The 14,523-nt window shown below is 37.3% G+C and overlaps 1 protein-coding gene across 3 annotated transcripts in view; it reads right to left on the bottom strand.

Annotated features, from left to right (window-relative positions):
- The window catches only part of Sec24AB (Protein transport protein Sec24AB), a 201,776-nt gene that overhangs the window by 128,523 nt on the left and 58,730 nt on the right, over nt 1–14,523 (bottom strand). For all 3 annotated transcript variants that reach the window (XM_067135817.2, XM_067135818.2, XM_067135819.2), the window contains exon 9: nt 1,576–1,685. In XM_067135817.2, the coding sequence (XP_066991918.2) occupies nt 1,576–1,685 (110 nt within the window). The remainder of the gene's footprint in view (nt 1–1,575; nt 1,686–14,523) is intronic.

Below are 14,523 nucleotides of genomic sequence, written 5' to 3'. Positions count from 1 at the left end.
ATTTCAAAGTGTGCTACCTAACAATCAAAGGAGGAATTAGCTATTCGGATCTGAAAGTGAGCCGGGGTAGGATCAGTAGATTCATGACACGAGAGGGATTGTGTCTGTGAAGGCGAATATCTCTCTGCCAGAGAATGCCAAGCGATTTCAGCAACAAAATCATAGATTTTCATCACCATGTGACAGCAATGTGAAAGAAAAACAATTAGCTCTTACCTTAAATTGGCAATGCAGATCAAACCTGATAAACTTCAACATGCCATGCAACACCACCATCAACAAGAAGGGAGAATCTAGCGTGCTTGTACATACAACTGGGTGTGAAAAACAGCATTGCACTGTCATGCTAGCAATAACCGCAGACGGAAGAAAATTGCCACAATACATTATTTTCAAAAGAAAAACAGTGCCTAAAGTTTTCCAAAGGCATTCATGTACGGGTTCAAAAGAAAGGATGGATGGATACACCTTTTGTCCAGGACAGGGTCCGTACGTGTGGGGAGCACGGCCAGGGGCATTGCTTCGATGCCCAGCAATGCTAGTATGGGACAGTTTCTGCGGACACTTAGTGGAAGACACAAGAAATGTTTTCAGGAAATGAAAACTGATCTCTTAATTCCTGGTGGACTCGCACATTGTCTACAGCCCTTAGATGTTTCCGTCCACAAGCCCTTAAGAACAACATACGTAAACTGTACGCCAAATGGATGGCAGGAGGGAGCATGACCTGACGCCATTAGGCAAAATAAAGAGGCCATCAGATGAACTAATGTGTGATTAGGTTATGCGAGCATGGGTTATGTTGTCAACAGGCATTCTTGTGAAAAGTTTCTTGAAGACAAGCATCGCAAATGTGTTGGACAGAAGTCAGGATGATGCAGTATGGGATGGTGACCAAAATGATGCATCCGAAAATAGCCAGAGACTGAAGGCAGTGACAATGAATAGAGTAAGTATGCCAGTTGTCTTGTTTCAATAGTCTAATGCAAATTTTACGTATTATTCAGAAGTATTATTGCAGACTCTTTCTAAAACAAAATGTTAGCTACACTTCACTGTACCACTCAACACGAAATAAATTTTTAACTTCTGAATGGAATGCAAAATACAGCACAAACTGGCTCACTGTTTTTCAGCAATCTCGCAGCTAACCAGCAAGCAAAACTGAACATTCCTGAGGCTAACGGATTGCTTCCCGAAAGTGCAACTTATCCTGTGAAGGAATTCAAAGCCTTTTCCCGTAAGCACGCAATTGTGGCTATGGCTATTACCCGAGTTGGAAATCAAGTTTCTTTCACAAGGGATGACAAATAATATTTTCAGGGCTAGGAAAAATGTGATCGTACTAAAACAAAGAGTGAAAATTCGTGATGCAATAAGTGAATTATTTTTATATAGATTCAATGCGATGAGAATCCCAACTTTGAATTTACGTGCAAAGAGGGAAAACGTGTTAATGAGGAATGCACTAACAAAGTTTCGCTGTATTTTAGGGTGCAGCACATGTGAAGAACATAGTCATAACAAATAGAAGTAACATACTAATAAAATGTTTATGATAATTTCTCAACATACCATGTATTCTGAAGGTGCAATAAACTCTATCGTTGAAGATTTAATTTCTGGCCGCCGAGTTGGATCACCGTATGTTTTAGTCACAGGATCATATTGAAATTCCTCTGGAACTGAAATCAAATGTGCACAATTACCAAATGGCAATTACTAATATCATATTAACACTGAACATACAGAAAGGAAGAATAGATCCAAAGATCTGCCACTGAACAGCAAGTTATCTGCAATAAAGGAAAGGAGAGAATTCACATTAAAGAGAGGAAAAAAATGATGTCTGATATTTCATTCTAACTGTTAAATGGTAATTTCACTCCTAATCTAATTTACTCATCTTATTAACTGTATGTGATATATTTTAAATTTTTAATGCTGCAAAAATCTTAAAATTGTAGACATGATATACAGTATGATCCCAATTGAATCTCTTATTTCTTTCACATTTTACGATTACCATAAAACAGGATTTTAAGACAACTAGTGATGAGAAATCTGGAAAAGAAGACAGGAGGGCATTGGATCAAAGAAATTCAAGAGGATCTCAAAATAGTTGGACTTGAAATTACATATACAGAGAACAAGAATAAAATGACCACCCTTCTTAAGAATCACAAATTTTCAACTGAAATGATGCATAGAAGGCCTGTAGAGATTTCAAACTAAATAAGAACACTGCGATCAGAATGAATGAAGAAGTACTGGGCAGAAAAGAAGAAGCAAACAGTACAATTTTCAAAGAAAAAGTGTACAATATCATGTCGTCCAATGTGGCCAATAAAGTTATTAATAACTAGCAGAAGTACCCGTTCTTCGTACGGGTTATCAAAAACTGGCTTTAGTTACTCATACTATCAGTGTGACTGACTTCATTAGATATTTATATCACTGGTGTATTTACTTAACTACGTAGAAATGATTTGTCATGTTTCTTCTTCTTCTTTTCTTCATGGGGCCTCTAAATATTAGTTCCTAATTAGCGTCGACCTCTAAGATCTTTTGCTACCATGTTTTTCCTTCATTCCCACCTAGATATACCTGCTCCCTTCACAGAGCTGCAGGTTTAGTGTAAGTATACTTCCGCTAGATAGTACCACAAAAATAAATATTATTGAACGTATTTGTTTGATCCGACATTTCGTTTTATTACAAATGATCAAGGAAATACGCGATGAACAAAAGGAACTGCTATAATTATCGATAATTATAATTCTCAGGGCTTTTCACTCATGTCGCACATCATATAATGAATCCAAGTATGAATGTTGAGAAATTTTTTCAAGTCACGGGCGCACCATCATGACAATTGTGTACAGTATATAGGTTGTTTTCATGGTTACAATGATCGTAAAAGTGGACCAAAGTATTGGCACTAATAACATCAGTGATACTACTACTCCATGATTTGATAGAAAATAGTTTAAACTATAGGTAACAGACTCCACAAAATGCTGAAACCTAAGCCAGTACGTAAGAAACAGAGGCCCGTCGGCAACCGCTGGTCGCAGTACTATGGAGATCTCCGGGGCTATTATTTTTATACTTCACTCCATTTCCATCCCCACCCAAAGGAGTGCTACGAGCATCTTACACAACAGTTCATTTTTTCCAGATAGTAAGTCATATGTGTATCAATTTTGGTTGGCAGCTATGCCCAAACGTACATGCATAATCTAGCTGCTGTAGGGTTTACCGAGTTTTGTTCTTCGCGTCAAGGGGCTTAAAATGAGCTTTGTCTCTTCCTTGTATGACAAATTCAATTTCGCCTATATAAGCCTATTATTTTAATATTTTTATATCTCTCCCCGTCGCCCCCCCCCCCCCCTGGATTGTTTTGAAAATAAAATAAAATACTCACTGGCAATGTAGCTTTCTATAGGTGAAGTCATTTTTAAAATCGGTTCAGTAGTTTTTGAGTCTATCCGTTACAAACAAATATACAAATTTTTCGTCTTTATAATATTACATCCCTACACATACGGTTGCCGTTAGGAAGGGCATCCAGCCATAAAACAGGATCAAATCCACATGTGCGACACAGTTCGCACCCACAACCCCACAGGTGTGGGTAAAGCGATAGAAGAAGAAGATACTCATTTTAAAAATTCACCCGTTTTTTTCTCTTTTCACCCGCTTAAGTGGATTTTTTTTTAAAAAATTGTGTTCATTTTTAAAGGAGATTCCAAGTACCAATTTTAAAGTCTGTAAAACCTTCACTTTTTGAGATATATGCATCCTCATATAAATAATTCAACTCCTTCCTCACTTCTTTTCACCCCCCCTCCCCCTAAGTGGATTTTCTGAAAACGAATATTTGTGTTCTTTAATTTTTAAAGGGGATTCTAAATATCAGTTTTCATATCTGTAACATGTTAGGTTTTTGTAATTTATTGTACAATTTATTTCTTTATTGTAGAATTTATTGTAGAATCCTGGAGCTGACGTTGCCATGGTTACGGGAGTTCATTACTTCATCAGATTCCTAGAGCAGGGGTAGTGTGGTGCCAACATCTCCGGAACGGTTGGTTTTAAGGCCTTAAAACATGGTTTTCGGGCCCATAGGGCTTACCGAGTTTTGTTCTTTGCGTCAAGAGGATTAAATTGAGCTTTGTCTCGTCCTTATACGACAGATTCAATATTTTGCCTATATTAGCCTATTATTTTTACATCTCCCCACCCGTGCCCCCCACCTTAAATTGTTTTGAAAATAAAATACAGCCCATGTTACTCACTGGCAATGTAGCTTTCTATAGGTGAAGTAATTTTTAAAATCAGTTTAGTAGTTTTTGAGTCTATTCGTTACAAACAAATTTTTCCTCTTTATAATATTAGTATAGATAACCCTAATTTTGCGAAACCTCGATTTAACATGAAACTGCATTTAACGGAAGAAATTTCAAGTCCCAAAAATTATTCCATAAGAGCAAAGCAATTTTATATTTGATTTAACGTAATTCACAATATAGCAAAACCCGCATTTAGCATTAAGGAAATTTTAAAATCCTCAAATAATTATTTATATTTGTTTTGGTTATGGGATATGAAGAAGCTATGAAAAAGACGTCATAAGCTTGCTAAGTATGATTCAAGGCAGAAGAAGAATTTAGAGCGCAGTCACTTATGGCTAAAGTGAGATGTTGGACTCGGATTAATATCCGACTGCGGTCGCTGTGGTGTAGTAGAAGAGAACTCCCCCCTTTTAATTACCATGTTATTATGCCCTTCGAAAATTCCTATATTAACCCTTTGAGAGTCAGGTTTCTTAGTCCACTGCACACCCCAAAATTTAGGTTATTGCACATGTTTGCAAAACAACCCTCAGGAGGCATTATATTTTAATGAAACAAATGAATTTAACATAGTATGTTAACAAGACATCAAACAACTAGTTTGAGTACAAAAATTGTGAAACATCATTTTTAGTAATGTTTTTTAGTATGATAATCCTCAAAACAAGGTACAGGGAACAATTTTTTACTTGCTTACTTAATCTGCTTACCCTCCAGGGTTGATTTTCCCCTCGGACCCATCTCTACCACCTCAAGGGCAGTGTCCTGGAGCGTGAGACATTGGGTCGGGGGATGAAACTAGGGAGAATGACCAGTACCTCACCCAGGAGGCCTCGCCTGCTATGCTGAACAGGGGCCTTGGTGGGGGATGGGAAGATTAGAAAGGATAGGCAGGGAAGAAGAAAGGAAGCCGCCATGGTCTTAAGTTAGGTACCATCCCGGCATTTGCCTGGAGGAGAAGTGGGAAACCGCGGAAAACCACTTCCAGGATGGCTGAGGTGGGAATCGAACCCACCTCTACTCAGTTGACCTACCGAGGCTGAGTGGACCCTGTTCCAGCCCTCGTACCACTTTTCAAATTTAGTGGCAGAGCCGGGAATCGAACCCGGGCCTCTAGGGGTGGCAGCTAATCACACTAACTACTACACCACAGAGGCGGACAACAATTTTTTGAAAATATCAATTTCTGAAGAATTTTTCGTGAGTGAAACATTCTGAATTCCTGACTTACTGCCATTGAAGCTAAAGCGGTTGGCGTGAACTGGTTAGTTATAGTCTCGTCTTCTCAAACTCTGTGATTACTAGGTGCTTTATTTATGTTCGTTCGCTTCGGACGTGGTGGCTGTAAGACCTCAACCTCACTTTCATTTACGTCTTCGCCACTTGAATTATTTCCAGATATACCTCCTACATCGTCTTCATCACTATCTTCAAATACTGAACAGTTACTTTCAGTATTCATAAGAATTTCACGAATTCTATCATCGCTTGTAAGCAAGTCAGCTCAACTTCGCGCAGCCATGTTCAACTGTTTGCAATTGACTCGCTACAGCTGAAAACATCCGCTTAAAAACATTTCATTTCCAGCGCTCCCCATGGTGATAACAATAACCTAATGACTTCAAAATATAGCCAACAGATGTAGGAAGTTATCCATTTTTCAATCGTTGTCCAAAGACATACAGTTACGAAGATATATCACTTCAAATTGCGACACGCAATATATTGCGCCGTGACCTTCAAAGGGTTAATCTGTTCAATATTCTTCTATTACAATGAGAACCCTTTTACTGATTCATACGTTATCACGGACATATTCGAGCAAGTTAAGTTTTATCCGTTATCAATATTTATACACTGTACTCCAGCATTTATATTGAATGCGACTGATCATCTTCCCTATCGATTCCTAGCTACGCGTGAGAAAGTCAATCTTGAGCGAGCCAGAGCTCTCCTCACTATTCAGACTGGTGTAAACACACATCGAGAGAACATGTTTTTGCAATAACTGCAATGACAGCAGTTGTTACCTCCTTAGAAATAAAGGCTGAAGTAAATGATTGCCTAATTTTAATATTATGTACTGAAATAAAATAAGAATGTGATACTTCTCCTTAAGATACAGCAGTGTGCATAACTAATTTCAGAGGTTAGGTTATGTACTTTCTCGTCTTGTACAATTTCATGTAAATTTAGAGTGAAAAGGTTGTCATTATTCTACAGGGAGCTTGACATATGTTTCCATAACACGTGTGCAGTAAACCTAGGTTAGGTGACGACGTATGAAGTATGAAAATTGAAATGTTTGCCACAAGCCTCTGGAGTAATGCTATTACTGTTTTTAAGAATGAAACTGAGTATGCGTGTTCAGCCTATTGGAATTAGAAAATATGTGCAAATGAGTAAGTCGCTAATTGGAAAACATCCGCAAAAAATTTTAAACAAAACTATTGCTGTTTCATACTGTACCATTGAAAATTGGTAATTGGTTTATTTGAGAAGAATATTTTATTATCAGGGTGGACTAGTGCATTAAATTGCCAGTCAGAACGGAGATTTCAACTCTACAGTATCTCCGCGAGCGTGCAGCAGAAATGGGTTTTTTCCGACAAGCAAGCAGTGCCCTTGGGTTTTTTGTGCCGTGTCCTCGACTCCAGCTGTGTAACACGTGACCACGGAATTACCAGGTCTATAGGTGGGCCGGCACAAGGTTGCACTTGACAGTTGTAAGTCATGTTGGCAACACTACAGAAATGAAATGAAGAACGTCACCCGTCAGTCAGAATCACCAATCTACTACTTTTTATGGGAGATACAGTTACGCATTTTATTCATGTTACTTCGTATTTAATTCCGTATAGTGCTTATAATATTTTATTTCCTTATACAAAAATGACCATTTAAAAATATTATGACGTTTAAGCGAGCCACAAAATAAATACGAACTATTTTCAGTTGATTGTTGTTGGCAATGTATGTAGTACGGTGGTGCTATCTATAACTAGCTTGACTACCATATTGAAGTGTTGCCGTTTTGTCTGTCGCCGCTAGCACGTGGTCAGGTGTGATTCGCTTGTTTATGAAAGTTTTTTTTTTTTTGTGAGATAATCGTGAAATTTTATTTTAACGAATGCAGTGCGATGTGACGTAAACGACAACATAGTCATGAACCGCGAAGTGATAACCCTTTGCGCCGCGGAGTTACTCTTAATGGTCAGGCATTAGAATTAGTGCGGAGAACTAGTGAGTTTTACGAGAGGCAGGGGAAATTCGTACGCTTGTGTAGCCATCTCTCTGTTCCAGCTGATCAAGTTGTGGAACGCATATGTCAAACATTAAGGGCTTTCAAAGCGTACTGTTATTCAAACAGGTGTTCGTCTCCAAGAACAGAAGGAAAAAGGGACTGTGGAACATAGAAGTAGCGGAAACGGGCCTGATAGTAGGGACTTGTTTCACAGCACTCTGAGAAAAAAACGAATTAAGCCAACTCCTGAAACAGGATATAATTCTTTCCATGCTTATGAAATACGAAGACACGTTCACGATTATTACAGATCAAAAAAATCCCTTCTGTCATTGTTACGGACATTGCACCTTACCACTCTGTAATAATGAACAAGACACCTACTTCGAGCGCCCGTAAAGAGCTGTTAGTGGAATGGCTGCAGTAAAGAAATATCCCAGCGCATATTTGTATGACTAAATTAGCCGACAAGGTAGCGAAGGACCAAGGGCACGAGGTTATTAGGTTGCCGCCCTACCACTGTCACTTCAACCTCATTGAGTTGGTACGGTATGGGGTGAAGTAAAACATTACGTACGCACTAATAACAGGTCATTCACAATTACTGAAGTGGAAGGACTGCTCCAGAAGGGTATTGCTCGAATGGATGCGGCTTTGTGGAGGAAGAAAGCTATGTCGCAACATTCATTAACTCGGCAATGGCAATACATGGCATCATCAGGGACTGTAAGGAATTGATGATCTGTCTAGACGACAACGAAGGCGACGGTAGTGATGGCAGTGATCTGGAGGGTATAGAGCCTCTACCTGTGTGAATTAGGTATGAAAATAAGATTTCTGAATTTTCGTAAATTGTATGTACTGTATTTTACTTTTGTGTTAGCACTGGTGTACCTGTAGACTATTATTCTAACATTTATTGGTGTATTTGAAATGAGATTATCGTCGGCCGATTTCTTCTGTATTTTCTAACGACGCGTTAATAAGAACTCCGTAGTATATTTATCTCGTATTATTTCGTGTGATGAAGTATTTTATTGTAAATTTAATCGGTGTGTTAAAAGGTCGATTTTGTCGGCCGATTTCATTTGTATGTGTGTTGTGTATCATTGCGATGACATTAAAAGTATTTCTCCCATGTTTTTGAAACTCACGTGTCGTGCAATCAGCTGTTGTTGCGGCGGCAACATCGCTTCGTGCGCCATTGCAGAGTGACCAACATAGTGCGCAGCTGTCATGTGCAACCTTACGCTGGCTCACCTATAGGGCGATCAATACTTCCTGGACTTGTATGTCAAAATGTTTCACCAATAGAATTGGAAGGTTCGCCTGATCGCAAGATTTCAACCAATAGCATACGACTTAAAGACACACCTACATCTCAAGAATATTAAATACTTGTGCATCTGGGGAAATTTGTTACATTCTCGCCGTCGTATTCCCTGATTGCATTCGCCGTCATTCCTTGATTTCATTTGGAGGCGATCTACTTGACTTTAGCAGCTATAAGCACTTATCTGATACCGTACGGCAATATTTCTGCTTCTGAGGAAATTTTAGTTTGCAAAAATTTCTGAAATACAGCAGTTCAGATTTCATTTATTCTACGAAATAAAGAAACAGAAAGTACGTAATCTTTTCCATCCTAACTCATCGTGTGTGTGTGTTTGGAACTATTATTAAGACTGATTTATTAGTTTCAGCTATTTATCAGAAGACGGAAGACGGAAGATTGCAAGCAGCCCAGAAAATTTTCCAAGGATGAAACCTCAACAGTATACAGGAGTCAGCAGCTGTTCCATGTCTACCCTCACTGCAGCCATGAATTATTAAAATGTAAGGCGTACTTCAGCCGAGGGGAGAATATTATTCGAGATGGATGACTGATCCAATTTCCTTGATCATCCGCCAAGTCCAGAACCATGTCCACTTCAGATAAGATTTTAAATTATTTTCTATCATTCTTTTGTAAAATTATTGTAATCGTAGTCCTTGTTTATTTATTTGCGATAATTTCTACTAGTCTTCGTAGTTAGAAATTTCATTCTTCTTTCCTTGGTGTTGGTAGAATTTGAGATGAGTATGAGAGTGTACTTGGGACCTATTAATTTGTTCTACTTGAGTGAATATCTTCGAGACAGGTTCTCACTGTCCCAGAATAAGCATAGGAGATTGCTAAAATTATTTGACCCATGCGATAATTATTAATTAAATAATTTAAAATAATTTTTGAGTTGAATGGGACAGAATATTGGCGTGTTCTATTATTTTAGGATTTATCCCAGATGATTTTGTGGTCTGTTATGGATTCGGGATATGATAGAGTCATCTATGATTTATTAAGCTATAGCCTACGAGGACGTGATCGCGCGCATATTAATAATAATAATAATAATAATAATAATAATAATAATAATAATATAATTTAACATCACTCTGGTCTAAAGGATAACTTATGGTCATGAGTATAATTAATATTGAGCTTATAAGAGGTTAATGTGTGCTCAAATTTGAGTAAATGTAGGCCTGGGATATGGTCGTGTTTTGAATGTTCACTTATTTGCATTTACTGTGTTATTGGATATTTTAGACTTGGAAATGGATCGGATGATAGGTATTTATTTGTGAGTCCATTATTTGAGTCAATTTTGGAAGAGAGTATGTTTCTGAACATAGTTTCTTCATGCGGAGCACATATTAATTGAGATTTTTGAGATAGTAGGAGAATAATAATAAAGACGACGTGACTCATAGACCGCATACGCGAATGTTTATTTATCCGATGCTGTAGGCAATTTTATGGAATTATGTGTGATGAATTTTATTTTAAAATTTCCCTGGAACATCGTTGTGAATTTTATTTCATTGTGAAAGTGATAATCCTGATACCATCACATATCAAATGATCGCAATGGTAGTCATTAGCTGATACTGTAATCGGGAAAATTTCTCCAATTTCGAATAAGCCTTAAAAATAAAAATCAAGGACTAGATTTCGTTAAAATTATTTATTAATGTTGCCGTGGGCCTAAGCATGAATGTGAGATGGATGATTGGATAATATTTGATGACTATGATTTTTCATGGTGATTTTTTCGTCATGTTGTTTTGTACGCTATGCGCGTAAATTTTCTTCGATTCCATGTTGTTTGAGACGAGTATATTTGACTCGGTTATGAACCTTTAAGCATTTTTACAGTGAAATAAGATAGATTTGGGTCTATTGCTTCAAATAAAAATAGATAGGCAAGGGCCACGTCCATGGATTGATTTCACTGAATGTAAATGAATAACCTTACGTGTCAAAAAATTTAAGATATTGAATTGTGAGTTGTGCACAACATTGCGTTGATTTACGCAAAGTTTAAAAATATGATAAGTTAAATGAGAGTCTTAACTATTTCAGCTAAATAATTTAGAGTTTAAATTAATTGTAGAAATATTTCATCAGAAGAAATATTTTTTTTTTTTTTTTTTTTTTTTTTTTTATTGAAGAGGGAAATTCAATGAATCAAGTGTAAATGATAAATTACTGTTGACTCAATTAATTGATTTAAAAATCAGATTTTAAAAATTTGAGATAGGGTTATCTCAAATAACGAAATGATTAATTTCTTAAAACAATCAAGCTAATTTTATTTCATATATTTACAGAACGTAATTTTTGAGGAAGAAATCCCGTTGAACTAGGAACCGACTGGGAAGAAACATATTATTTTATTTCAAGATTTTGGAAATTTTTGATATCTTATGGAAAGTGCTTATTTTTAAATAAATGTTAAAACCCATTTTTAGTGTTTTTCATTTGTCGCCAGTCCTTAGGTTATCCTTGACCTTAAAAACTTTTGCACTGCCTGTAAGCGAACGTTCCGCCTCTGGGACTCTCGCTCACCGGCTGAGTTGCCCGGTAAAATGGGGGCAATACTGATTTGAAAATGTTTTTGTGAGAGGTTGGTATTTTTCCCAACTTTCATAGAAAATCATGTATAATGTAATAAGAAAAACCTTAAACCGAAGCTCTTTAGCATTCACCGACAAAAATTTCTCAAAGGAAGGCTCACCATTATCAGGAATAATAGCGAACATATTCCTTAATAACAATGAAAACAATTTCTTAACCTACCAAGAGATGTAGAGGGAGACAAAGTTTCAGAAGTTGTGCAACTACACTGACCAGCAAAATTAACAAATTACTGAATTCTCTAAGGAAAAAGTTTAACACAAGAGTAATCTTCAACACAAACCGTACAAAGTTGTAACTATTATACAGTGTGTAGGATAAATATCTCCTCGTTTTATTACTGTCACTGTGTAAATAATGTATGATAGTACAATTTATGTTAATACAGGCAAAGATCTCTGGAAAAAGTGTGCTTTCTACTGAAACCTTGATTTAAGATAAACCCCCATTTAAGGTTAAAAATATCAGGTCCCTATAAAAAAATTAAATGGGTGTTCTACTATAATAGACTTTTGAGCTTATGCTATGTCAAGAAAACAAGGTGAAACTTTCTCCAATTCACAGAGAACCTTGCTCCACGTCATCAGAAAAAAAAATCTCGACTGTTCACAAGGAAGACTTCCCCAATAATGAAGGCTTGAATTTTACCATTCGTAAAAGATAGTGGTATGTTCATTCGGCATCACATGGCTCACCGTACGCTGGTACAGCACTAGCATTTCAAACGGGAGCCGTTGGCACCGTCAGGGTAGGATTTTTACGTTTCTACAGCTTCTCGTAGTGCTGTCAGCTCCTGCTTGAAATGGCAGAGCTGTGCCAGCATACGGTGAGCCATTTGGTGACAAATGAATGTACCACTACTTCTCTCTCTTTTTTTTTTTTACAATTTGCTTTATGTTGCACCAATACGGATAGGTCTTATGGTGACAATGGGATAGGAAAGGCCTAGGAATGGGAAGAAAGCGGCTGTGGCCTTAAGGTACAGCCTCAGCATTTGCCTGGTGTGAAAATAGGAAAACACAAAAACCATCTTCAGGATGCCAACTGTGAGCTTCAAACAGACCATCTCCCAGATGCAAGCTCACAGCTGCGTGCCCCTAACCACAAGGCCAACTCGCCTGGTCCACTTTCTTTTACCAACAGTAAAATTCAACGTTCATTACTGGAGAAGTCTTCCTCGTGAACAGTTGAGATTTTCTTCTGAAGACGTGGAGCACCATGTTTTCTTCACACAGCATTAAGCCCAAAAGTCTATATCATGTCCACAAATACAGACCGTGAAAGCATCATTATATATATTCTTTTTGTGCTTTACGTCACACCGACACAGATAGCTCTTATGGCGACGATGGGACAGGAATAGGAAGAAAACAGCTGTGGCCTTAATTAAGGTACAGCCCCAGCATCTGCCTGCTGTGAAAATGGGAAACCATGGAAAATTATTTCAGGGCTGCTGACAGTTGAGTTCGAACACACCATCTCCCAGATACGAACTCTCAGCTGCGCAGCCCTAACTGCACGGCCAACTGGCCCGGTAACATCAACATTAATCTAAAAATTGTATGTGGTCAAGTGTAAGAGAGGGCCAAGAACTCTAACTTTGTCACTTTATACAGACACAAATAATAATGAATAAATAAACAAATAAATGGTATTTATAGACTTGCCTTACAACGCTTTTGATAGGAAATGCATATATATAGTACCAAAAAGAAGGCTGTATTAAAAGGGAAATTATTTCCAACAACAGAGAATAATGATTATCTCCAAACGTACCTTTTACAAGAGGAAGTACCAAGGCCGTAATATGGGATCCCACAATTACAGAATATAAAATCTGCCATTAAATACACCAATAGAATAGAATACAAGAATATATAGTATTCATCAGTATTAAAGATTCCTTCTGATTTTATGTGGCTTCAGATTTCCATGTAACTGAATTCCTCCCAGCCATTTTACCGTATTTACTCGCGTATTAGATCCCCTTTTCCCCCCACTTTTACAGCCAAAAAAAAGTAAAGTGGGGTTCAATGTGCGATAACCTCAAACTACGAAACACAGATGTATCGCATGACTTCAACGTGCGTTTTTATTGCGTGGATCGTAGGACGAAACTATTTACAAATTTGTGTGATGTCATCAGAGCTGCATACGGCTTGTATCTGCTCTCAAAGGTGAATCGTTCTTCTCTGACAAATTAGGTTGGGGGTCTGGTATGTGAGATATATTTTTTTCATTTTCTTCGTCTCGAAAAGCCAAAAGGAGTCTAATACACAACGGGGTCTCATACACGAGTAAATACGGTATACCTTCTAGCAAATAATCCACGTATATTATGAACAACAAAGGTCGAAGATTACCAAATTGTTGAACCCTGAACTGAGAATTCAGTCTACCATAAATTCTCACTGTAGCCCAAATGTCAACATATATGCCTTTGACTACCTGAAATAACCTACCCTAATTCTATAATCCCTCCCATAACAGCTAATATATTTTCCCTTTGTACTCAATCATACATGTTCTTGTCTATCTCTCTCGTTCTCTCTAAGCAAGTATAACTTGTCTTCTAGGTTTGTGCAATACTGTACTGCAAAGAAATATCCAGAAGTATTTACTCGAGAGTATTTACTAGAATACTTGATGGAGAAGTAGAAAAATGCAAGCCAGTACAGCACCTGAAATGGTTTCCATTTTAACTGATGAAAGTTAACCTTACTTATGGCAACATTTTTAGATTTATGCAATTGATTCACTGTTTCCAAATAGCAGCTATCTGGTATTCATTCTTAATCTCTGCATTAACAATCCAGACTTACCATAGGAAGGAGTGGTATAATCTTTCTTAGACAGAATATTTGGATTACAAAGGAAACTAAGTACCTATCAGAACAGCTAATATTCCACAATTATTATTATTATTATTATTATTATTATTATTATTATTATTATTATTA

The sequence above is a fragment of the Anabrus simplex genome, chromosome 1, assembly GCF_040414725.1.
Source record: "Anabrus simplex isolate iqAnaSimp1 chromosome 1, ASM4041472v1, whole genome shotgun sequence".
Lineage (NCBI taxonomy): Eukaryota > Metazoa > Arthropoda > Insecta > Orthoptera > Tettigoniidae > Anabrus > Anabrus simplex.
Note: the sequence above shows the minus strand (reverse complement) of the source record. Positions and strands in the feature narration are given on the sequence as shown.